At 60.8% G+C, this 21,255-nt stretch overlaps 2 protein-coding genes across 6 annotated transcripts; one reads left to right on the top strand and one right to left on the bottom strand.

Annotated features, from left to right (window-relative positions):
* Positions 1-12,511, top strand: DHX16 (DEAH-box helicase 16). Of its 4 annotated transcripts, XM_073311116.2 has the most exons (20): positions 1-276; positions 947-1,188; positions 1,309-1,465; positions 2,058-2,114; positions 2,486-2,740; positions 3,630-3,854; positions 4,410-4,598; positions 5,022-5,132; positions 5,683-5,798; positions 5,951-6,161; positions 6,760-6,858; positions 6,951-7,103; positions 7,771-7,911; positions 8,280-8,442; positions 9,988-10,106; positions 10,403-10,470; positions 10,692-10,854; positions 11,288-11,449; positions 11,528-11,701; positions 12,246-12,511. In XM_073311116.2, the coding sequence occupies exons 1-20, from the start codon at positions 76-78 to the stop codon at positions 12,372-12,374; spliced, it is 3,135 nt and encodes a 1,044-aa protein (XP_073167217.1). In that variant the 5' UTR covers positions 1-75; the 3' UTR covers positions 12,375-12,511. The 4 variants fall into 4 exon arrangements, 3 of the variants coding, with proteins under 3 accessions (XP_073167217.1, XP_073167218.1, XP_073167219.1); XR_012154856.2 differs by lacking the exons at positions 10,403-10,470; positions 11,528-11,701; positions 12,246-12,511 and having other exon boundaries at positions 11,288-11,373; XM_073311117.2 differs by lacking the exons at positions 10,403-10,470; positions 11,288-11,449; positions 11,528-11,701; positions 12,246-12,511 and having other exon boundaries at positions 10,692-10,860.
* C14H6orf136 (chromosome 14 C6orf136 homolog) lies at positions 9,514-18,864 on the bottom strand. 2 transcript variants are annotated; one of them, XM_073311154.2, is made up of 6 exons: positions 18,049-18,857; positions 16,398-16,907; positions 15,406-15,494; positions 14,778-14,978; positions 13,708-13,777; positions 9,514-13,575 (listed from the first exon to the last, which is right to left on the bottom strand). In XM_073311154.2, exons 1-6 carry the CDS (start codon positions 18,613-18,615, stop codon positions 13,375-13,377), a joined length of 1,638 nt encoding a protein of 545 aa, XP_073167255.2. In that variant the 5' UTR covers positions 18,616-18,857; the 3' UTR covers positions 9,514-13,374. The 2 variants fall into 2 exon arrangements, with proteins under 2 accessions (XP_073167255.2, XP_073167254.2); XM_073311153.2 differs by having other exon boundaries at positions 9,514-13,777; positions 18,049-18,864.
* Between the last annotated feature and the right edge of the window lie 2,391 nt (positions 18,865-21,255).

Here is a 21,255-nt window from a genome sequence, read left to right as displayed (position 1 = left end):
GTGTTTGGTCACGTGGCCCGGAAGCGGCCGGCGGGGGGGGTACGGCGGCCCGGCTGGGTAGGCAGGCGGAGGAGGATGGCGGGGCTGGAGCGCTGGGTGTCGGGGGAGCTGCACGCGCTGCTGGGGCTGAGCGAGCGGCACGTGGTCGGGTTCCTGCTCGGCCTGGCCCGGCGCAGCCGCAGCCCCGACGAGCTGCTGAACCGCCTGGAGGAGACCGAGACCCTGCGCGTGAGCGAGCCGGCCGTGCGCGCCTTCGCCCAGCGCCTGTGGGAACAGGTGGGCGGGGCTGGGGGGGAGGAGGGGGCGGGTCCAACCGGAGTGGGAGGGGCTGGTGGACCGAGGAGGAGGGACAACCATGGAGGGGGCGGGGCTAATGGGGCTGAGGGGGGAGGGGACACACTGATTGGGGAGGGGTTGAGCGACAGGGGCCAAACTGGAGGGCAGGTGCCAGTGGGGCTGAGTGGGGAGGGTCCACAATGGGGGGGGGGAGCCAAACTTGGAGGGGGCGGGGCCAGTGGGGCTGAGGGGGTGGAGCCAAACTGGAGGGGGAAGGGCCGGGAAGGGGGCCTCAGGCGAGGGGCTAAAGGCACTGGGGAGAGGAGGGACACATGGAGGCTGCCTAGGGGAGGGAGTGGGGTTAGTGGGGCTGCAGGCAAAGGGCCTGTGAACAAAGGGAGCAGGAGCAGAGGAGTGAGGCCTCTGCGTGGAGGTGGAGGGAGGAAGAGGAGGATGTAGGGAGGGGTTACTGGAGTGGGGACCATGTGGGAAGGGGAAGGATTAGCAGGGAAGGGGTGAAAGTGGGAAGAGCCTTTGTGAAGGGGGAGGAGCTAGTTGCAGGGGCGGGACCTGTGCTCTAAAGGGAGGAGCTTATGGAGAGGGCTCAGGGCCGTTGAGGGTGCTCTGACTGTGCAGTGTTTCTAATCCCCATCTCTCCTCTCACTCTCAGATCCCACGTTCGGCCCCCCAGGAGCGTCCGGCCCGGGTGGCCGAGCGAGAGGCCCTGGCCATGCAGCAGAAGAACCGCTCGTACCAGCTGCTGGAGGACAGCGAGGAGGAGGAGGGGGATGGGGGGGCTGCCCCGGGCTCCAAGCGCCGGCCCGAGCAGAGGAAGCACAAGAAGCGACGCAAACACCTACGCCGGAAGCAGGAGGAGGCGTCGGAGGAGGAGAACGAAGCAGAGCGGGAGCCGTGAGTGTAGCCTCCACAGGGGATCCCAGGGGGTGGTGCGGGGGGTCAGTCCCCTGCGCTGGGGGGCCCTGGAGCTGGCTAATGCCCTGACTGTGGTGTCTTACCCTTCCCCGGATGCAGGGAGCCATCCCTGGAGGGGAAGGACTCAGAGGATGAATGGGACCGCAGTGAGCGAGAGCGTCTGCAGGACCTGGAGGAGCGCGACGCCTTTGCCGAACGGGTCAAGCGCAAGGACAAGGAGAAGACCAGGAACATCCTGGAGCGTTCGGACAAGAAGGTCAGAGCCTGTCTCTGCGGCCAGCATCTGTCCCCCACCCCTCCCCTGCAGCTGGGTCCCTTCCTGAGCCCACCCCATATGTCCTACAACTGGGATCCCTCTCTAGCCCCCTACCTCCCTCTGCCAGGATGCGTCCCCACCCGCTGCCGGGATTCCTCTCTGCTCTGAAGCTCCCCCTGCATTGCCACAGTCTTAGGATCCCACTTCTGACCCACCCCACCCACTTCCAGGATCCTATCCCAGGATTTCACCCCCCCCCCCCAATTGCTAGGATCCTTTCCTGAGTCCCCGATGCCACCTGCCTCTCCCGTGTTGTGCTCTGACCGCTAGATTTCTTCCCTGAAGGGGTGATGGTGAACCCCACAAGCGCTGGAGGGAGCAGAGCCGGAGGGCAGGGATTTGTGGGGAGGAGGAGAAGATTCCAAGTTTATCAGCAAGCTGGGGAGCCCCTCCTGGAAATTCCTGGGCCCTTTCCGCTAGGGAGTCTGTCTGTAGCCTGGCCTGCTCCAGAGAGGGGCCAGCTGTGGGGGAGGGGAAAGACTGTCCACACAACCTGATCAGTGTCTCTCCCCCCTCCTGATGCTGGGCGCAGGCCTACGAAGAGGCGCAGAAGCGACTGAAGATGGCGGAAGAGGACAAGAAAACCATGGTGAGGGGCTTTGTATTTCTCCTACTGTATCTCTGTCTCGTCTTCTGGCTGATCGGAGCTGTACAGACCCATCTAGCTCAGCATTCCTCTGAGCTTGCCACGCCCGCCAGATCAGATCGGTAGGGCCCATCTGGCCCAGGCCCTTACTCCCTGCTGGGGATAGAACCTGGGAGTCCTGGCTCCCAGCCACCCTGCTCTGACCCACTTGACCCTCATCTTCTCCCAGAGCTGGGGATAGAACCCAGGAGCCCTGGCTCCCAGCCCCCCCCTGCTTTACCCATTAGACCCCAGTCCCTTCCCAGAGCTGGGGCTGGAACCCAGGGGTGCTGGCTTCCCAGCTGGTGCCCTTAGCCCCTCTCCATCCCCCCCAGATCCCAGAGCTGCGGAAGAAGTCGCGCTGGGAGTACCTGGCCAAGCGGGAGCGGGACAAGCTGGAGGACCTGGAGGCGGAGATTGTGGATGAGGAGCACCTGTTCTCGGAGCTGGAGCTGACGGCGGCCGAGCGGCGAGAGCTGGAGTACAAACGCCGGGTGCGCGACCTGGCCAAGGACTACAAGCGGGCGGGCGAGCAGGAGAAGCTGGAGAAGAGCAGCCGTTACTACATGCCTGAGGAAAGCCGCGGCAAGGTACCCACTGCAGGGAGAGAGGAGGAGCTGTGGGAAGGTACCCAACGCGGGGGGCACTCTCTGAGGGAGAGCATGGCAGGGGAGCACTCTGGGGGAGCTGTGGCAAGGTACCTAGTGTGGGGGGGGAGCCAGCACAAGGTGCCCATCTTGGGGTGAGGGGAGCAGCAGCAAAGTACCTGTCCATGGGGCTGGGGAATTGGTGGTTGGGGGTGGTTGGCCATGCTACCAGAGAGGGGTCTTCCTGGTAGTACCCTGCATAGGGGCCAGTGAGGCATGTGATCTGCAGGGGGTAGCCCCGTAGAAAGATGGCGGCGGAGGGAGGGAGAGGGGCAGGTGTCCTTGCCCAGAGGCTGGGGAGATGGAAGGAGGGGGATAGCGGGCGCATGGCAGCCCCTGCAGCAGGACATGGGAGCGCGACCCACTTGAGAATGTCCCCTGGGGGTGAAGGAAGGGGGTTAGGACCTGGCAGGGTGAGGGGTCCGTGCCCTGTGGGCATTCTCTGGGGTGGTCCCCTTGTTGGGAGGAGGGAGGGTTGGCCTTAGCAGCATGGCTGGCTGGGCCAGCATCATGCTAGGGTGGGAAACATCTCCCCCTTGGGGCTGGTTGTACTGAACTGGTGGGGGGGTTCCCCAAGGAAGGGCCAGTTTCAGGCTGTTGCAAGGGGAAGGATTGTGGTGGGGACTCAAATCTGGACCCCCTGCAGCTTGGGCTGTGACCCCTCCTGCCCTGCCCCGCCCCAGTCTCGGGGTGACCCTTGAATGCTGACCCCCAGACCACGCACGGATGTCAGATTTTCCCCAGAGATGGGCTCTCCCTGGCCCTGCCCCCGCAGTTGTCCCCTGTGCCATGACTCAACCCCTGCCTCTCCCGCCCACCCCTCCCCCGGCAGAAGATCCCCGACCGCTACGAGGAGCCGGTGGCAGATGAGCGCGCCACACCGCGGGACGAGCAGCGGCGCTGGGAGGAGGAGCACATCGGGGCGGCTGCCCTGCGCTTCGGGGCCCGTGACGCCAGCCAGCGCCACCCCTGCAAGGACTACGAGTTTGTGCTGGAGGAGGATGAGATGATCCACTTCGTCAGCGCTGTGCACATGCAGGGCACGGCCCAGGGCAAGGTGAGAGATGGGGGCTGGGCCTTCCCCTGTAGGGGGCGCCAACTCTGATCCAGCCCTAGGGCAGGGGACTGGCTGGCTCGGGGGGGGGGGGAATTGGACATGGGGCATTTCCCCTCTAGGGATTGCTGGCTCTGATCCAGCCCCACGCTGGGGGCCTTGGAATGGGACATGGGGCCCTTCCCATCTAGGGGGAGTCCCCTCCAATCCAGCCCCAGCTGGGGGGATTGGCTGGTTTGGGGGGTGAGGCATAGAAGGATCATTCCCATCTAGATGTAACAAGTCACCAGGTCTCAGCCCAGCCCCGCAGCAAGGCAGGCATCCCCATCCCAAACCCCTTCCCTCCACCCACTGTCTGAACAAGGGAGGCTGAGAGCTGAACATGGCACGGTGCTTAGCTCCCTTCTGCCCCCAAGAGGGTGTCTCCTGGTCCTCTCTGGCACCGGGAGGACCGAGAACTCTATGGGTTTGTCTCCCATCTGGAGATCCAGCAGCTGTCCCCCAGCCCGGGTGGAGGGACGGGTGGCTGAGCTGACGGTGTCCCGGCCCCTTGCTCAGGAGGAGAAGTCGGAGCTGTCGGAGGCGGCGCGGCGGAAGCTGTCCATGCAGGAGGTGCGGCGCAGCCTGCCCGTCTACCCCTACCGCCAGGACCTGCTGGCGGCCATCGCCGAGCACCAGATCCTCATCATCGAGGGGGAGACGGGCTCCGGAAAGACCACACAGATCCCCCAGTACCTGTACGAGGAGGTAACCGCGTGGCAGGATGGGAGCTGGGAGTGGGGGGGAGCTCTCCTCTCCTAGTTAGTGCTAACCCCAGTGCTAGGGGGCGCTGTGCTGCAGGGAGCAGGCTGGGAGGTTCAGTAGGGGGCGCTGTTTCCCCATGATCAGTGCTGACTGCAGTGCAGTGGGGAGGCACTAGGTGGTGCTGTGCCACTGAGGGGGATGGGAGGTTCAGCAGGGGATGTTCTCCCCTCACAGTCAGTGCTGACCCCAGCTGCACCCTTCCCCAGAGGTAGCTGCATCTCCACACCAGGTGAGCAATCCCTGTGCAGCGTGACGGTGAGGCTGTTATCCGTCTGCCCCACCCCAGAAGCAGCTGCATTTCTGCTGCGGCAGCTGCTCCCGGGGAATTTCCATCCAGTCCCTGGACCTTCTCGTTTCCTTTGTCAGGGTTATACGGAGAAGGGGATGAAGATTGGCTGCACTCAACCCAGACGAGTGGCAGCCATGAGCGTCGCGGCCAGAGTGTCCCAGGAAATGGGAGTTAAGCTTGGTAACGAGGTATGTGACTGGTGGGTTCGTTATCCCCTTCCCCGCCTGCCTGAGCCGGAGGCAGCCCCCTTAGAGAGGACAGGCCCCGTGTCCTTTTCCCCACAACCTTGGCCAGCCAGCCAGTCCCCTTGCCCTGGGGCTGGATCAGGGAAAGGTCCTGTGTCCCATTTCTCACTCCCCTGAGCCAGCTAGTCCCCGTGCCCTTGGACCAGCTGGGAGCTGATGCCCCATGGAGGGGAAAGGCCCTTGTCCCTTTCCTTGCGACTACAATTAACTGAGTCCATTCCTCTGACCCCTCCCACACCAGACCAGCAGGGAGCCCCACACGCGCACACACCCCCCCCCAAGATGCGGGCGGTCTCCTTGTCTCTCTTCGGTTCTCCATGCGGTCAAAGCCGGGCCTCCCTTGGAGCTGACTGCGGCAGAAGAAGCTCACTGTAAAACAGTGCCCCGAGCGGGACCATGGAGCGCTCTCATTGGCCGACAGGTGCCAGCCACCCTGCGTTGGTGTTGGCCAGTGGTTTTGCGGGAGCTCGGGCTAATCCCTCCCGCCTGGCAGGTGGGCTACAGCATCCGCTTTGAGGACTGCACGTCGGAGCGCACGCTGCTCAAGTACATGACGGATGGCATGCTGCTGCGGGAGTTCCTGACCGAGCCCGACCTCTCCAGCTACAGGTGAGCCTTGCTGGGGGGCGACGGGGGGGCAGGGCTGGGACGCTTTCCTCCGGCAGTCAGTACTGGCTGCAGTGCGGCGCTAGGGGGGCGCTGTGCTACGGGGAGCAGGGCCGTTTCTCACGCACTCACACCCCCCTCTCCTTCTCCCGCAGCGTGATCATCATAGACGAGGCCCACGAGCGCACCCTCCACACCGACATCCTGTTCGGCCTGATCAAGGACATCGCACGGTTCCGCCCGGCGCTCAAGGTGCTGATCGCCAGCGCCACCCTGGACACCGAGCGCTTCTCCACCTTCTTCGACGACGCGCCCATCTTCCGCATCCCCGGGCGCCGTTTCCCCGTGGACATCTTCTACACCAAGGTCTGGGTGTGGGGGAGGATGGGGGACCCCTCGGGGGCAGCATGGCGCGATCGCTGGCCGCGCGAAGGCCCTAAGGGATGGGGGTGTTTTGGCGGGATCGTTGTGGGTGGAGGGGTTCTGGGGAAGAATAGAGAAGATTGTGGCCAGGAGCAGGAGGGATGGGGGGAGTATTGTGGGGAGGGGAAGCATGACCTAGCGGGGAGGCGTGGCCAGGAGAGGGCGATGGGGAATGGGACCCTGGAGGTGAGGCTGGGAGGAGGGGAGGCGTGACCCAAGGGAAGGCATGGGGGGGACTGTTAAGGGGATGCTGGGGGTGGAAGGTGTGGCTAGGAGGGGGCAGCATGGCCAGGAGGAGGTGGGTCAGGAGCATGGCAGCATGGTCTGCAGGGGGCGGTACGGAGAGATCTGGATGTGGGGCATACATGAGGCAGGCAGGCAGCCAGGGGGCCAATCAGACCCAGAGAGGAGGGCTCCAGGTGCCGGCTGGAGGGTGGGGCCTGGGGAGCAGTGTCCGAATGTTGAGGGAGTGGGGTGAGAAAGGCTCCAGTCGTGCCGTGGGGCAGGAAGTGGCGGGAGCTGAGCTCTGACCCCTCTCTAGGCCCCCGAGGCTGATTACCTGGAGGCCTGCGTGGTGTCGGTGCTGCAGATCCATGTCACCCAGGCCCCCGGTGACATCCTGGTCTTCCTCACTGGCCAGGTAAGTGCCTCACCCCGCCCCCCTACAGGGCCTGACCTGACCCCTGCAGTGTCTGAACCCCCCACCCCCAACTTTGGCTCCGCCCCCTGCAGGAGGAGATTGAGGCCTGCTGCGAGATGCTGCAGGAACGCTGCCGCCGTCTGGGGTCCAAGATCTCCGAGCTGCTGGTGCTGCCCATCTACGCCAACCTGCCCTCCGACATGCAGGCCAAGATCTTCGAGCCCACCCCGCCCGGGGCCCGGAAGGTGAGGTGGGGGGGGGCTTGGAGCTCTAGGGTTGGGGCTTGGGAGTGTAGGGATGCAGGGGAGGTGCTTACACCCCTGGGGCAGGGCTTCAGGGGGACAGATGGGCTTGGGCATGGCCTATGGGGAGGGGCTGTGAGCTCTGGGGCATGGCTTCAGGAGTAGCTGATTTAGTGGTCTGGGAGCATGGCTTTTGGGGCAGATGAGCTTGTGGGAGGAGCTTAGAGGCCTGGGGGTGTGGTTTTGTGGGTAGATTGCTTAGGGGATGGGATTTAGCTCTTTGGGGGCGTGACTTCAAGGGTAGCTGGGTTTATAGGAGGGGCTTAGTGCTTCGTGGGCATGGCTACATGGGGTAGATGGCTGAGTGGGTGGGGCTTACAGCTCTGGACATGTGGCTTCAGGGGTTGGGGCAGCAAGGGGGGAGCTTAGTAGTTTAGGGAGGAGTTTTTGAAAGGGCAGGACTATAAAGAGGAGGAGTTCTGGAGGGGGCTGTGCTTGGGTGCATACGCTCCTCCCCCACAATCGCTGCTCAGCCGCTGTGACTGACTGACAGGCCCAGGGGCCCAGCCTGCTGCAAGGGGGGACCCTAGGGGGTGTCCTGTAGGCCTGGCCTGCCTGACCCCTTCTCCCACCCGCCCCAGCTGATGAGGTGTCTCTCCACCCCTCAAAGGTCGTCGTGGCAACTAACATCGCAGAGACCTCGCTGACTATTGACGGGATCATCTACGTCATCGACCCAGGGTTCTGCAAACAGAAGAGCTACAATGCCCGCACCGGCATGGAGTCCCTGATCGTCACGCCCTGCTCCCGGGTATGGGACCCCCCCGCCCCGCTAACCATCCCCCTTGGGGTACAGCGCCCGCCCCAGCCTGGAGTCCCTGATCATCACGCCCTGCTCCTGGGTATGGGACCCCCCTGTCCTGCTAACCGCCCCCCTCGGGGTACAGCGCCAACCCCAGCCTGGAGTCCCTGATTGTCACGCCCTGCTCCCGGGTATGGGGACTTCTCCACAGCCCCAACACCTGCTCCAGATACAGGCCATCCCTCTCTCCTCCCCATTTCCCATGTTATGATGATAGGGCCTGGCTGAGCCCCAGGTTACAGGGTTTCACATGGGGTCAGAGGGTCCTGTATCTTCCCGCACATGCTCTCATCTCACACCTGTCTCCCCCTCCCCAGGCCTCCGCCAACCAGCGAGCTGGGCGGGCCGGGCGCGTGGCTGCCGGGAAATGCTTCCGCCTCTACACTGCCTGGGCCTACAAGAACGAGATGGAGGAGACCACGGTGCCTGAGATCCAGAGGACCAACCTGGGCAACGTGGTGCTGCTGCTTAAGAGTCTGGGTGAGGAGAGAACCTGTTGGGGTGGGGGGGGACGGGAAGGTCCCAGGGAGGTGGGGCCTGCTAGGGGTGAGTAGGTCCCAGAGGGGTGGAGCTTGCCCCAAGAAGGATAAAAATCATGTTTGTTTTTGTTTGAATCTGTTCCATTTCATTTAAATGAAATGTTGGTTGATTTTCAGAAATCACCTATTTAACATTAAATCTGCAGGGTTGACAGCCTGGGTTAAGGCCTCAGCTTCATCTCATCCGCTGCTTTGCTGAGCGTAAATTATGTTAACAGCCCAGCAGCGCACACTGGCTGAATTTTTAAAAGCAGTTACACCGCTGCATTCGTGGCCGTCTCTGGCTGAGCACCTGAGAGCGCTGACGTGCTAAGCCGGCTCTAGCATCTTTTGCAGGGGCAGAGAGAATATTGTCATCATTTCACCTTGTTCATGGGATTCAGTCTAATGACTAGGCCGTTCCAAGTTAAATATTTAGGTCAGCGGACCCAAACTTTTGCGGGTCGTGCGCCCCCCAATCCCCCAAGGAGCTGGGACGCGGACAGGGAAAAGGGGGCTGGGGCTGCACTTGGGGTGGGTCTGGGGCTAGGAGTGGGGCTGCAGATGGGCCAAGGCTGAGGCGGGCCAAGGCTGAGGTTGGGGGCAGGAGCGGAGCCGAGCCGTAGCCGGGCTGCAGTGGGAGCTGGCAGCCCGGCCCGGTGCCAGGAGCAGAGCTGTGCTGAGGCTAGGAATGAGGCCAGAGACACAGCTGGGGGTGGGACCAGAGAAGAGCTGGGGGAGGGGAGGGGCTGGGTGAAGCTCCCTCCCTATGCCCTGTGGGGGCTGGCCTGGGCCCCGCTGCACCCGGCCAATGTTCCTTCACATCCCCCTCGCGGGGCATGCCCCACAGTTTGGTGGCCTCTGGGTGAGGTGGTGGTTTCCTCTTCCCATCCATGGATTAAAATCCAGGTGTGTGAGGATGAGATCTATTAGTTCTAAAGTCGTGACGCCTACGGGCACTGGAAACAATCAGTTCAATTCACTAACACAGTACTTCCTTTTAGTTAACAAATCGGTTAGTTCTAAGTGCAAATAACATTTAAATAAACATTTATTTCTTACGGCTCCAGCACATTTCAGACAGCTTTACAATGCTGGTTTTTATACCAAAATTCAATTCCAATTTCCATCCCAAAATGCTGCTTGACACACATCACAGGTAAACAGTTCATCAACTGGAGATGCGTCCTTTGCCATTTTCTAACATCATAAATAATGTAAAAATGAAGAATCCTAATGGAAGTGAAGCTTCTAATTGCTTAGATAAAGGTGTATCAATCTAGTGTGTCCTGGCTTGCAAAAAGAAGCGCCCCCTTACTGTGAGGGCCAGCTGGGGATGCAAACCGGCATGTTCTAACAGTTCTCAACCAGTGAGGATCAGCCTGGCTTTAGGCAAATAACTACAAAGTACCAATGCAAAACAAGAGGCAGAGCGGTGATTTCAATTGAGGTTTCCTGCTTGCGGATTTAAATCCAGCCCACCTGCCTGCCCCCTCTCCCCCCACAGGCATCAATGACCTCATCCACTTTGACTTCATGGACCCACCACCCCATGAGACCCTGGTGCTGGCTCTGGAGCAGCTGTATGCCCTGGGCGCGCTCAACCACCTCGGGGAGCTCACCAAGGTAAGGGGGGTGGGGGGGATCCTCCCACGGCTGGGGCACCTTTGCATGTTGGGACCTAGGACACCCCCATGCTCCAGGGCAGGATCTGAGCCTCATGCCTGGGGGTCAGGAAGGAATAATCACACACACCTGTCCCTCTGGGATAATGCTGACCAGTGAGCTGCAGCATGGGGACGTCTTGGCTGTCTTGGGGAGAGAAAGGCAGAGCTAGATGGGTCCCTGGGTCTGATCCAGGGTGGCCAGCAGATGGGACAGCGGGTGGGGGAACCAGTCTCTAATGGCCGTCTCTCTCCCAGCTGGGCCGGAAGATGGCAGAGCTGCCCGTGGACCCCATGCTGTCCAAGATGATCCTGGCCTCGGAGCAGTGAGTCCCCCTTTCCTCTTCTCCAAAATCTCTAGTGTCCCCCATCCCCAACTCCTCACTCACCTCAACCCAGGCTCAGGTGCTGGGCCGCAACCCGCCCCGGGCTCACCAGCTGCCTTAGGACCCTGAAGGGCCACGTTTCCCAAGCCCCATTCTAGTCAGCTCTCTGGGGGTAGGGCCACCCTGCTCTCTAACGCTGCCTCCCCCACGGGGCTCTGTAGGTACAAGTGCTCAGAGCAGATCCTCTCCATCGCGGCCATGCTGTCTGTCAACAACTCCATCTTCTACCGGCCCAAGGACAAGGTGGTGCATGCTGACAACGCCCGCATGAACTTCTTCCTGCCTGGCGGGGACCACCTGGTGTTGCTTAACGTCTACACCCAGGTGAGGGGGCAGGGAATGAACACGAGGGACTGGGGGACAGACCCTTTTCCCCCTAGGTGGTACCAACTCCAATCCAGCCCCAGGGTGGGAGACTGGCTGGCCCGGGGATGGGGAATGGGAGATGGGTCTTCCCCCCTCCCCCATAGGGGGCACTGGCTCCCCTCGTGGTCCAGGGGACTGGCTGGCACAGGGGTAGGGAATGCGACACAGGGCCTTCTCCTCCTCTACCCATTCACTGGGTGTGCTGGCTCCAATCCAGCCCCAGCCTGGAGGGGAATGTGATATGGGCCCCCTCTCCCTGTGGGGGCACTGGTTCCAATCCAGTCCCTGTCCTGGGTTACGGTACAGGGTCTCTGAGCTGCCCTAGCCAGCGGGGTACACCCTGCAGGGAGCCCAGGCTCACAGCTGCCTCTGACCCCCACCCCACCCCCAGTGGGTGGAGAGCGCTTTCTCCATGCAGTGGTGCTACGAGAACTTCATCCAGTTCCGCTCCATGAGGCGGGCGCGGGACGTGCGGGAGCAGCTGGAGGGGCTGATGGAGCGCATCGAGGTGGACCTCACCTCCAGCGAGGGAGACTATGTTCCCATCCGCAAGGTAGCCCCCACCCTCACCTTCCCTGCCCCACCTTCACCTTCCCTGACCCTCGCTGACCCTCCCTGCTCTCCTTCCCAGGCCATCACCGCTGGCTTCTTCTACCACACGGCCCGCCTGACCCGCACCGGCTACAAGACGGTCAAGCACCAGCAGACTGTCTTCGTCCACCCCAACAGCTGCCTCTTCGAGGAGCAGCCCCGCTGGCTCATCTACCACGAACTGGTCTTCACCACCAAAGAGTTCATGAGACAGGTACACCTGCTGGCCGCAGTGGGACATGCTGGGCCTCCCGTCTCCGGGGCAGGAGCCTGGAGTGGGGTAGCCCAAAACATTGTGGGATGCTTCCCCAGCCTGGGCCTAGAGGGGAGGGGCTTATAGCCCTGGTACGATGGTGCCAAGGAGAGACCATGGGCAGCAGGGCTTGGGTAGAGCTTACTCCAGCTGGGGCCATACAGGATGGCTGGGGAAGCCAGCCCTATACTTAGTATTGCTGCACCCTACCCTCCAGCCACCAGAGGGTCCCCTTCCTGTTCTGTCCTCTGGGGAGGGGACACACTGAAGAGGGGTAGCCCCTGCTGTGGGACCTCTGATCAGTGTTAGCCCCTTCCACTTCCTGCTGAGGGCAGAGTTGGGCTAAAAGCTCCACCTCTTTTACACTAATGAAGTCTCAGATTTATTTAAAGGGCTAGTCCTGGCATTTTGGACTACTGCCCAGCTCCCTCTGGTTGTACCCTCGTCCACTAGGGGGCGCTGCACCAAAGGGGGCACTTGCTGACCCCTTGTCTCCCTCCTGCAGGTCATAGAGATTGACAGCACATGGCTGCTGGAGGTGGCCCCTCATTACTATAAGGCGAAGGAGTTGGAGGATGCCTCTGCTAAGAAGCTGCCCAAGAAAATGGGCAAGACACGGGAGGAGCTGGGCTAGAGGCCCTGGAGGCCAAAGCTGGCCCCCCAGGACTGGGTTATTTGGGGGGAAACTATCCCCTTTCTATGGACTCTGTACAGCTGTATAGCATTTTCTGCCCAAGGAGGGCAGCAGAAACAAAGCGATTTTTTAATTAAGCCAGACCTGGTCGTCTCCCCTCCTCACGCTCAGAGCTGGGCCACCCTTGGGAGACCACCTGGCTTCTTGGTGCGGTGTAAGTTTAAGGCAAGAGGACTTCCAGCTTTTAATGGACACCCTACCCAGGCTGCCCGTCACAAATGACAGTTGAGCCCTGTGCTTGCCTGTGAGTTTCCTGCTGCCTCGTTGCCCCACTGGTGGGTTCTCTCTCCCCATGGCCCTGGAATTCACCTGAGGGCAGCTGTTGTCAGCCCCCCAGGCTCTATCGTTGCCAGGGGGTTGCTCTCTGCAGAGGTTTGAGCTTGTTTGTAATTTTCCAGTGGGGGGTGGGAATCAGGACTCCTGGGCCCTGAGGGGAGTGGGGTCAAGGAGTTTACAGCTGTGTTGGGGCTACTGTAAGAGGCACCCAGCAGGGGGTTGCCATGTGCTCTCAGCAGTCAACCCTTTTCTCCCACCCATGTGGGAAGATCCCACCAGGGGAGGGGTAGCCCTAGGGGCAAGGAAGTTGCCTTGTCTCTGGGGTCAGCAGGGAGCATTGCTTTGTAGTGGGATTAAACAGGCCCCATTCTCACCCCAGGTGCTTCCTCAGCCATGAGCCCTCCCTATGTGTTGAATTCCAGCTCCCCCATTCACTACCGAGATGCTGGTGTCCCACAGCTTCCCTATGACTCCACAGCACCTGCTCTCTCCAGGCCTAGATGCCCCCCCAGCTGGCCCCAGCCCAGCCATCTCTCCACAGGGCTTTATTATGTACAGTTTAAGTTACAAGTGGTTCTTTACAGTGCTTGGCAAGGAGGGAGCAGGGCACAGACCATGCAGTGGGCTGGGCTTTGTGCCTCGAGGCAACATCAGCTCACAAGAGTCACAACATCCAGGCTGAGCCTGGCTTCCTCTGGGGCTGGCTCAGCTGTCCCTGTAGCCCGCTGGCACCCCCCTGCTGTTTGCCAGCCAGGGCAGATAAGAGCAGCTGCAGGGAAGGTCTGTGTTCCAACAGGCCCAAGCCAACCAGGGCGGCCACCAGCAGCTTCTTCACCTTGGCCACAGGCGGCTGGGATGGCATCAGCTGCATGGAGGGGAGATGGGCAGGCATTAAACACTGGGGCAGCTGTTTTTGTGGGTCATCTGCCAGGACCCTGCACAGTAGTGCCCTGGCTCTGCTCCCAGAGACAGCAAAGCCACCTGCCCCGGCACTCACCTTGTCTATCCGGTGACAGCGGATCAGCCCTCTGGAGTCCAAGAAGAAAGTGGAATAGGCATCATAGGTCCTGGAAGTGGAGTAGAATAAAGGACAGTCAGCTCTAGTGCAAGGCTTACCGGGGAGGTTCTGGGCCTGGTTGGGTGGGGGGCACTGCATCTCTAAGGCAGCTGTTCTCAAAACTTTTGTGATCACGCCTTGTCACTTGAGGTTTTTGTATCTGTTGCACAAATGAGCCAACGATCCATTGTAATAAGAGCAAATGCAAACCTGCGATTGTGGCCCATGCTGACAATTAAACGTGCATGCCACCTTGTAGCAAACGAGTTAACATACAGATGGCAGCGAGCTGAACAGAAATCTGTCACAATGCACAGCGCCAGCTGAGGGCCTGATATGTCTGGAGCAGTGGTTCTCAACCTATTTACCAGTGTGGGCCGCATCCAGTACTACCTCTATGGCCCTAAGGATGTCATGTGGGCCGCAAGTGGGCCACAACTTGAGAACCACTGAATCAGCTTTGCTAGTTACTCACTGCTGTGGATAAAACATGTGCAGTAAGGCCTTTTTCCCCCACCTATAACTCCCCCCCCAAAAGGGCCTGCCCTCCGGTTTGAGAACCTCTGCTCTATGGGCCATGGGGGGGGGGGGGTAGGAGAGGAGGATGCTGGGACTTAGTCCATGGGAATACCAAATCCTAGGGCTTCAAGCAGCTCAGAGGCAGTGGCTCTGGGAGGCAGAGAGAATACCCCACACACACTGGGAGCAGCCGGGGAAGACCCCATTAGCCAGGGGAGCAGTCCTTGGGGTTGGGAAGTTCCCCCATCTCTGAGGTCAGCAGGGGCATTGCTTTGTGCTGAGGTTAAACAGGCCCTAGCCCTGGCTCAGGGAGGTCATGGCCCTGCAAAGCCCAGCAGGGAAGGAGAAAGGGCAGTTCCCAGGAGTGGCTGCACAGCTCATGAGAACTGAGAGAGGAGCAGGGCGCACTGTACAACAGCCCCCCCAGCCAAGCCATGCCCACCACACCCACTGAGGGAGGCTGGGGGCAGAGTCCCAAGCCGGGCTCTCACCTGTACAGCTCTCTCTTGTCCCTCTTGTAGAAGCGCAGCATGAGGACGTGGAAGGGGAGCCCCGTGATGCGCCAGCGGGCCTGGATGCTCCAGTTCTCGGGGTGCTGCGTCAGCTTCAGCACCTCCAGCCGCATGTTGGCGAAGTAGTTCCAGGCCACGAGGCGGCACAGGGTCAGTGCCAGCTGGTACATGGCTCGGCCCCTGGTGGGGGGGGGAGGGGGAGGGCCGTCAGGCTAAGGCTGGGGCCTCCGGATTGAGGGGATCCCAATGTGGCACCCACCCCTGGGCCAAGTGAAACATGGGCCAGTCCAAGCCCTCCCAGCCCGTGGGAAGAATGGGCCGGTCCCACCCGCCCCCAGGACAAGAGTGGGACAGGCCTAACCCTTCTCAGAGGGCCATAGTCTCGTCTCCCTGCCACCCCAACATCCTTCCTCCGTGGGAGGAACTGAGTCAATCCTCCCTCCCAAGGGAAAGTGGGACGGTCCCACCACTCCCCCACGGCAAGGGTGGTAGCACAGCCCCTAACCTCCACTCCCCCCCCATGGGAAAAAATGGGCTGATCCCACCTGCCACCCAACCCCCAAGACGAGAGGCTTGGTCCACAGCCCACCCCCAACTTGGCACTGACCGAGTTCTCAAGTGCAGGATCTCGTTGACAAACTCCACGTCCTGGGAGTAGATCCCGTAGTCAGGTACCTTCAGGAAGAAATGCGGCAGCTGCGGGAGGACGAGGGGGAGAGTGAAGGTGGGCCACGGGAAGGCACCAGGCGGGGAGCCAGGAGAGCCAGGTTCGAGTCCCAGCTCAACCACCGACTCATTGTGCTGTTGGGCAAGACACGAATCTCTGGGCATCGGTTCCCCGGACCATGGGGAGAATAATCCTCCCTTTGATCGGGTGGGCCTTCTAGGTGTTACTGTAATACAAGTGATCATGCCATACTCCTACCCTGGCAAGATGCCCCCTACTGGCTGGTTCAGGGGATGCTCTGACAGAGTTAAGATCCCACAGTGGCACATGGGGCCTGTGTATAGGAAAGCCGCCCTAGCCGACCCCCTCTAGCAGCCTCAGCAGACAGGCCAGGGACTGATGTGCGCTCTCCTCTGCCCCCTAAAGGGCACATGTTGAAGTGCAGGGCTGAAGCAGATTGGCAGGGGGTGCTGCATGGGGAGGGGTTACCCTGCCAGGAATGCCCTCTCTGCCCCAACAATGGATTCCCTTTGCCCCCAGGAGGGAAGGGGTCTCCCTAGCCTGGAGTGCAAGGCTCCTGCCAGTTCCTCATTCAGGCTGAGCTCAGAGGACCCTTGCAGCTGTGTGACCCCTCAAAGCAGCCGGCAGGTCACATGGTGCTGCTATGGAGAGCCCAGATGGCTGGAAGGTTCAGCTGTGTAAGGAGGAACAGAAATAGGAGCCGCCCTACAGGCCTGGGGCTGGCAAATGCTAGCAGGAAAAGTGTCCAGCAGAGATGGGAAGAAAACCCAGGCATCCGGGCAGCAGGCAGGGGAAACGAGGGACGGAGAAGCCAGGCACGCAGGCAGGGGAGAACAGGGAATGAGGGGTGGAGGATCCAGGCAGCCCACCCACCGGAAAGGCAGGGGACAGGCATCCGGGCCGTGGCGTACCTCATGCTGCAGCTTCTCATACATGACAGCCAGGTGCTCCTCCATGCTGGGGTCATGGTTCCCAGGTGAGCCAGAGGTGGCATTGTTGGCTGTGCCAGCAGTGGCCTGGAAGGGGGCGAGGGCCTGGCAGGGCATCCAGCAGGGCTTGCCGTAAAACAGGCTGTACAGAGAGTCCAGGGAGGAGCTGTCCAAGCCAGTGCCCTCCTGCACAGTGATATCGTCCTCCCGCTGCCCATCCACTGTGGTGACAGAGGCCTCCATGCCCTCCAGAGGGGAGAGGGCAGCAGGCCGGCAGGGGAGCCCCTGCTCCAGACCCTGCAGCAGCTCGTGCAGGCTCAGCTTCTGCTCCGATGCACTCGGGAAAGTACCACCCACCAGGTCGGCCCCTGGCGGGGGCAACAGCAAAGTCCTGGCAGCTTCCACCTGCTGCTCCACCAGTGTCAAGTGGAACTTCAGGGCCATGGGTGGGCCCAGCGCCTGGGGGGCCTTCTCACAGCAGGAGACCAGGTCCTGGAAGGGAGAAGGGATTAGAGGGACTGACACCACTCAGAGATTCTGTTGGGACCTTTCCCTTGTAAGGACCCCATCTCCCAGTGCCCCTGACCTGGGGGCAGATTGGAGCCAGCGCTTCCAAGAGGGAAAAGGCTCCACATCCCCTTTCCCTACCCCCAAGATAGACAATCTCCCTCTCTTCCAGTGTGATCCCCTACTGAACAATCTCACGTGCACCCCCAAACCCTCCCCAAAATCCTGGGGTGGGGCCAACACATAACCAGGGGGGAAAGAGTGAAAACATTTATACCTTTAGCTCTCTCTAGAGCTCTAGCTCTAATCTAGAGAGGAATGGATTTCACAACCCTGCTTCCCACATTCCCAGCCAAACCACAGACCTTACCCTTGTATCCTCAACACTCAAAGTCACCACCACTGCCCCTCCACTCCTCTGGCTCCCACCCCAACCCCCAGGTCTTATGCCCCTCCACATCACCCTACAGTCCCAGCCCCTGCACCCACCACAGCCCTGCATCCCCTAAAGTCTGCAGTTCTCTGCACCCCCAGGCCCCAACCATGCATTCTGCATCCCTCACCACATGCAATGACTAACCTCAGCCTCTGCACCCTGCCCCCCACCCAGGTCCCAGCTTCTGCACTCTGCAGTCCTCAACCTCTGCATCCCTCAGCCCACGCACAAACCCCAGACCCTCCACCTCTCCAAGCCCACGCAACCCCCCCAGTCCCCTACAGCCCCACAGACCAAGCATCCTCCAAACCCCCAGCCCCCAGCCTTGGCACCCCCCCCCCAGCCCCCAACTTCTGCACTCTGCTCTCCCCTGCACTCCCCAGCCTATGCACTCCCAGTTCCCAGTTATGCATCCTGTATCCCACAGCCCACGCACCCCTCCGCCCAATCATCCTCCACAGACACAGCGCCCAGCCAATGCGTCCTATATAGACCCAGCCCCCAGCCCATGTACCCTCCGTCGCCCCAGCCTAGGCCGCCCCAGCCCTGCCCTGCGCCCCCTCCTCACCCCAGCATCGCAGCCCCGCCCCCTGACCTCAGGCCGTCCCTAGCCCCGCCCCCCGCCTTTGGCCCCGCCCCCCGCCTTTGGCCCCGCCCCCCGCCTTTGGCCCCGCCCCGTCCGTCACTCACTTGCTGCCGAGCCCGGTAGCCGCAGCGCGGGGACTCGCCCTGTCCCCACCGGGCCCCGCCCCAGCGGCAGCCCGGCCCCCAGCAGCGGGCGGCGGGGCCCAGGCGCCCGGCCACGGCTCGGCTCCGCTGGTACATGGCGGACACGCGGGGCGGCCCCGGCTGCTCCCTCGCTCCGCTCAGCCGGCGAGACCACTGCGCACGCGCCGCCGCCACCAACGGGCGCGGCGCACAGGCGCACAGAAAAGCCCGAGCGTCCGGAAAGGCGCCATGCGCACGCGCCGCCCCGCCCACGCAGCGGTCTCTCCGCACTACGCACGCGCCGGGGCAGGAGAGCGGTTCTTCCTCGCGCCGGGAAGGTGACCGTCCGGCGACCAGATAGCGCATGCGCACGGAGGGGGGGCTGATTAAAAAAAAACAAAACCCGTTGGCTGTCCTGCTGGCGCCTGCGCATGAGCAGATCAGCACATGCGCACGAAGGAAGCTGGGCGTCCAAAAGATTTGCGCGTCCGCACTGACACCTCCCAGGCGGAAAAGGGGAGGAAAGTGCGGGCTTGTACGCATGCGCATTAGAGACAGTGGTCACCGCAAGGCGCCTCAGCTAGGAGGAGGGATTTAATCCATGCAGGGGGGAAGATTAGCCATAATAGGGGAGGGGACATATTGGTGGGAGGGGCTTAACTGGCTCAGTGGGCGGGGCCACATCGGCGGGCAGTCTTACCTCCCAAAGGGGGAGGGGCTCATTTGGGGCAGGGCATGGGCCACTCAGAGGTGGAGCCTCATTGGAGTGAGGGGCTTAAAACACACAAAGGGAGGGGCCACATTAGAGGGCGGGGCTTACCTCCCAAAGAGGGAGGGGCTTAGTTGGGGCAGGACCACTCAGAGGTGGGGCCTCATTGGAGGGAGGGGTTTAGCCCATGGGGTGGAGCTTAACTCATGGTGGGCGGGACTTCATTGGAGGGGGAGGGAGGAGCCTCAACTGGCTGCTGCTGTAGATCTCATTCCATCCTTCCCCCAGGTCTCCCTATGGGTGGCCTGGGAGTTGAATCCCACCCATGTGTGGTCCCCCTCCCTGAGGAGGGGCCTGTGGCAGCATAGGGAGTATTATCCTGATAATGTTGCACGGGAGTTTTATTAGTTTACCGTCTGCATTAATACTAGATGGTGATGGGAGATAAGGGTGTGACTTCACTGAGGGATGATACTGGAGGGCCAGCCCGTAAAGGCTGGCCCTTCGTAACCTGAGCTCAGGAGGGGGTTGGGGCCAGGTGATACCTTCTGCCCAGGAAACTGGACAAAGGCTGGAGGAGGAGCCGGGGCGTGAGACTGCTGGAGGGAGTTTCAGTTTGGAGCTGGCTGGGGAGACAGGGGGAGGCCCAGAACTTGGGTCTGGCCTCCCTACCCCCGAAGATGGACCTGACTGAGGGGGCCTGTTTTCTGTACCTACAAGCTCTGTTTTGACTGTGTTCCTATCATCTAATAAACCTTCTGTTTTATTAGCTGGCTGAGAAGTAAGCCAGGAAGTGGTGGGTGCAGGGCCCTGACTCCCCCACACTCCGTGACCGGGCCCCCTCTGGGAACGAGACTCCCACTCATCATTATAATAATTAATGTAGTCTTCATATATTGTGGCAGCATCCTGGGTTTCCTTTCATAACCCATGACTTGCCTGTGCCAGGCGCTGTACAAACACATGGCCTTAAACCCCCACCAAGGAGGAGGATTAAAATAATTGCAGGATGCGGCCCTAACAGTAGCTTCTCTCTGTCCGCAGACCACAGACAGAACCCCCAGCACCACAGCTCACGCTCCTACCCCTCCACCCTGCCATCCTCCCCCTCAACTCCCTGCAGAGCCATGGGAACAGCCAAGTGCCTTCTGTGTTGTGACAGCTGCCTGTATCAGACTGATCACCATCTTTTCACTATCATCTTGCACTGCCTGTCCCAGCCCCCCGGGTTGGCTGTTGCATCATAGACTTGGGTGGTGACCCCTTCGGGGCAGGGGCTGTCTTTCCATCATGTGCGTGTGCAACCTGGCCCGATGGGGTGACACCACAATACAATTAATAAACAATAATAACACTGCAGTTGGTGCACGCGTGCACACACAGAGAGAGAGAGAGAGAGAGAGAGCAGGTCTCAGTCCCTCCAGCATGGAGCATCAGGGACACACAATCACACACACCACATCTGTGTGATGAAGTGGGGGATTTTCTTAAGAGTTTTGCATGAATACTGTGTGGGTCTCAGTTTCCCTGTGTGCTTAACAAAGTGGTGGGAGAGGGGGGGTTGTTGTTACAGAGGACCAGGTGTGACCTTGCCTAGCAGTTGAGACCCCATACAACTGCCTGGAGATGGGAGATCCTAGCGACTGGTGACCAGGAGGACCACTCCAGCTTGGCAGTCAGCCAGTTCTGGCCAGTGGGAGGACAAAGGGCTAAGGAGAGAGGACCCCAGTGCCTGACTCCACTGGTTCCAGCCAGTGGGGAACAAAGGTCAGAAGAGAGGAGGCCCAGGCAACCTGTTTGTCTGGGACCGAAGACAAAGGATAGGGGAGGAGCTGTTGGGGGAGATGATATAGGATGGTCGGCTGGAAGGAGGGGGCTTCTGGACTGGGGAGAGAGCAGCCAGAGCCACCAGGATGCAGGAGAGACAGAGATGAACTGTGCTGAGGAAGGCCCTGAGAGTTTCCTATGCTGTGTTCAGACGCTCAGTAAACCCTCCTGTTTTATGCTGGCTGAGAGTCACTGCAGGCTGGAGATCAGGGATGCATCCTTATGCATCCATTATTCCTTCTGGGTGGGGAGGCCCCAGGTGTCCAGAGTGAGTGGACTCCTTGAGGGGGCCCACAGTGAGAGACAGGCATGCTGAAGGCTCAGAGAGGTGTGCTTCCAGGAGGTGGAGGGGCCTACGGCTTAACCCCCGAGAGAGAGTGGACCCCCAAGAAGGGCTGTCACACTGTAGGGGGTTCCTCCCAGGGACTGTACAGAGCCGAGAGAGAGCACGAGTCCTGTGAGTCCGTGACACCGTTTAATTTTTTTTAAAAAGAGCTGATTTCTGACCTGAAATTCTTTTTTTAATGGCATGCTTGCCCATAAATCATGGCTTCATCTGATAATACAGGTATCTATTAAAATAGCAAATACCTGAAAATGACCAAAATAGTTAGCGAGAAACCTAAAACTGCACAAAATCCCAGTCCTCTAAA

Source organism: Lepidochelys kempii, chromosome 14, assembly GCF_965140285.1.
Source record: "Lepidochelys kempii isolate rLepKem1 chromosome 14, rLepKem1.hap1, whole genome shotgun sequence".
Classification (NCBI taxonomy): Eukaryota; Metazoa; Chordata; order Testudines; family Cheloniidae; genus Lepidochelys; species Lepidochelys kempii.
The sequence above is the reverse complement of the archived record's forward strand: the minus strand, read 5'-3'. Positions and strand labels throughout refer to the sequence as shown.

What these genes read in the sequence shown, in the direction of transcription:
- C14H6orf136 (XM_073311153.2), bottom strand. Translation starts at nt 18,615, where the DNA reads ATGCGCATGCGTACAAGCCCGCACTTTCCTCCCCTTTTCCGCCTGGGA. An exon ending in GCTACCGGGCTCGGCAGCAA is followed by an intron (nt 16,908 to 18,048) that starts GTGAGTGACGGA and finishes TCTCCCTTCCAG; the next exon opens with GACCTGGTCTCCTGCTGTGA. An exon ending in GACAAGAGAGAGCTGTACAG is followed by an intron (nt 13,778 to 14,777) that starts GTGAGAGCCCGG and finishes CTCCACTTCCAG; the next exon opens with GACCTATGATGCCTATTCCA.
- DHX16 (XM_073311116.2), top strand. Translation starts at nt 76, where the DNA reads ATGGCGGGGCTGGAGCGCTGGGTGTCGGGGGAGCTGCACGCGCTGCTG. An exon ending in AGGGCACGGCCCAGGGCAAG is followed by an intron (nt 3,855 to 4,409) that starts GTGAGAGATGGG and finishes CCCCTTGCTCAG; the next exon opens with GAGGAGAAGTCGGAGCTGTC. An exon ending in ACCTCGGGGAGCTCACCAAG is followed by an intron (nt 10,107 to 10,402) that starts GTAAGGGGGGTG and finishes TCTCTCTCCCAG; the next exon opens with CTGGGCCGGAAGATGGCAGA.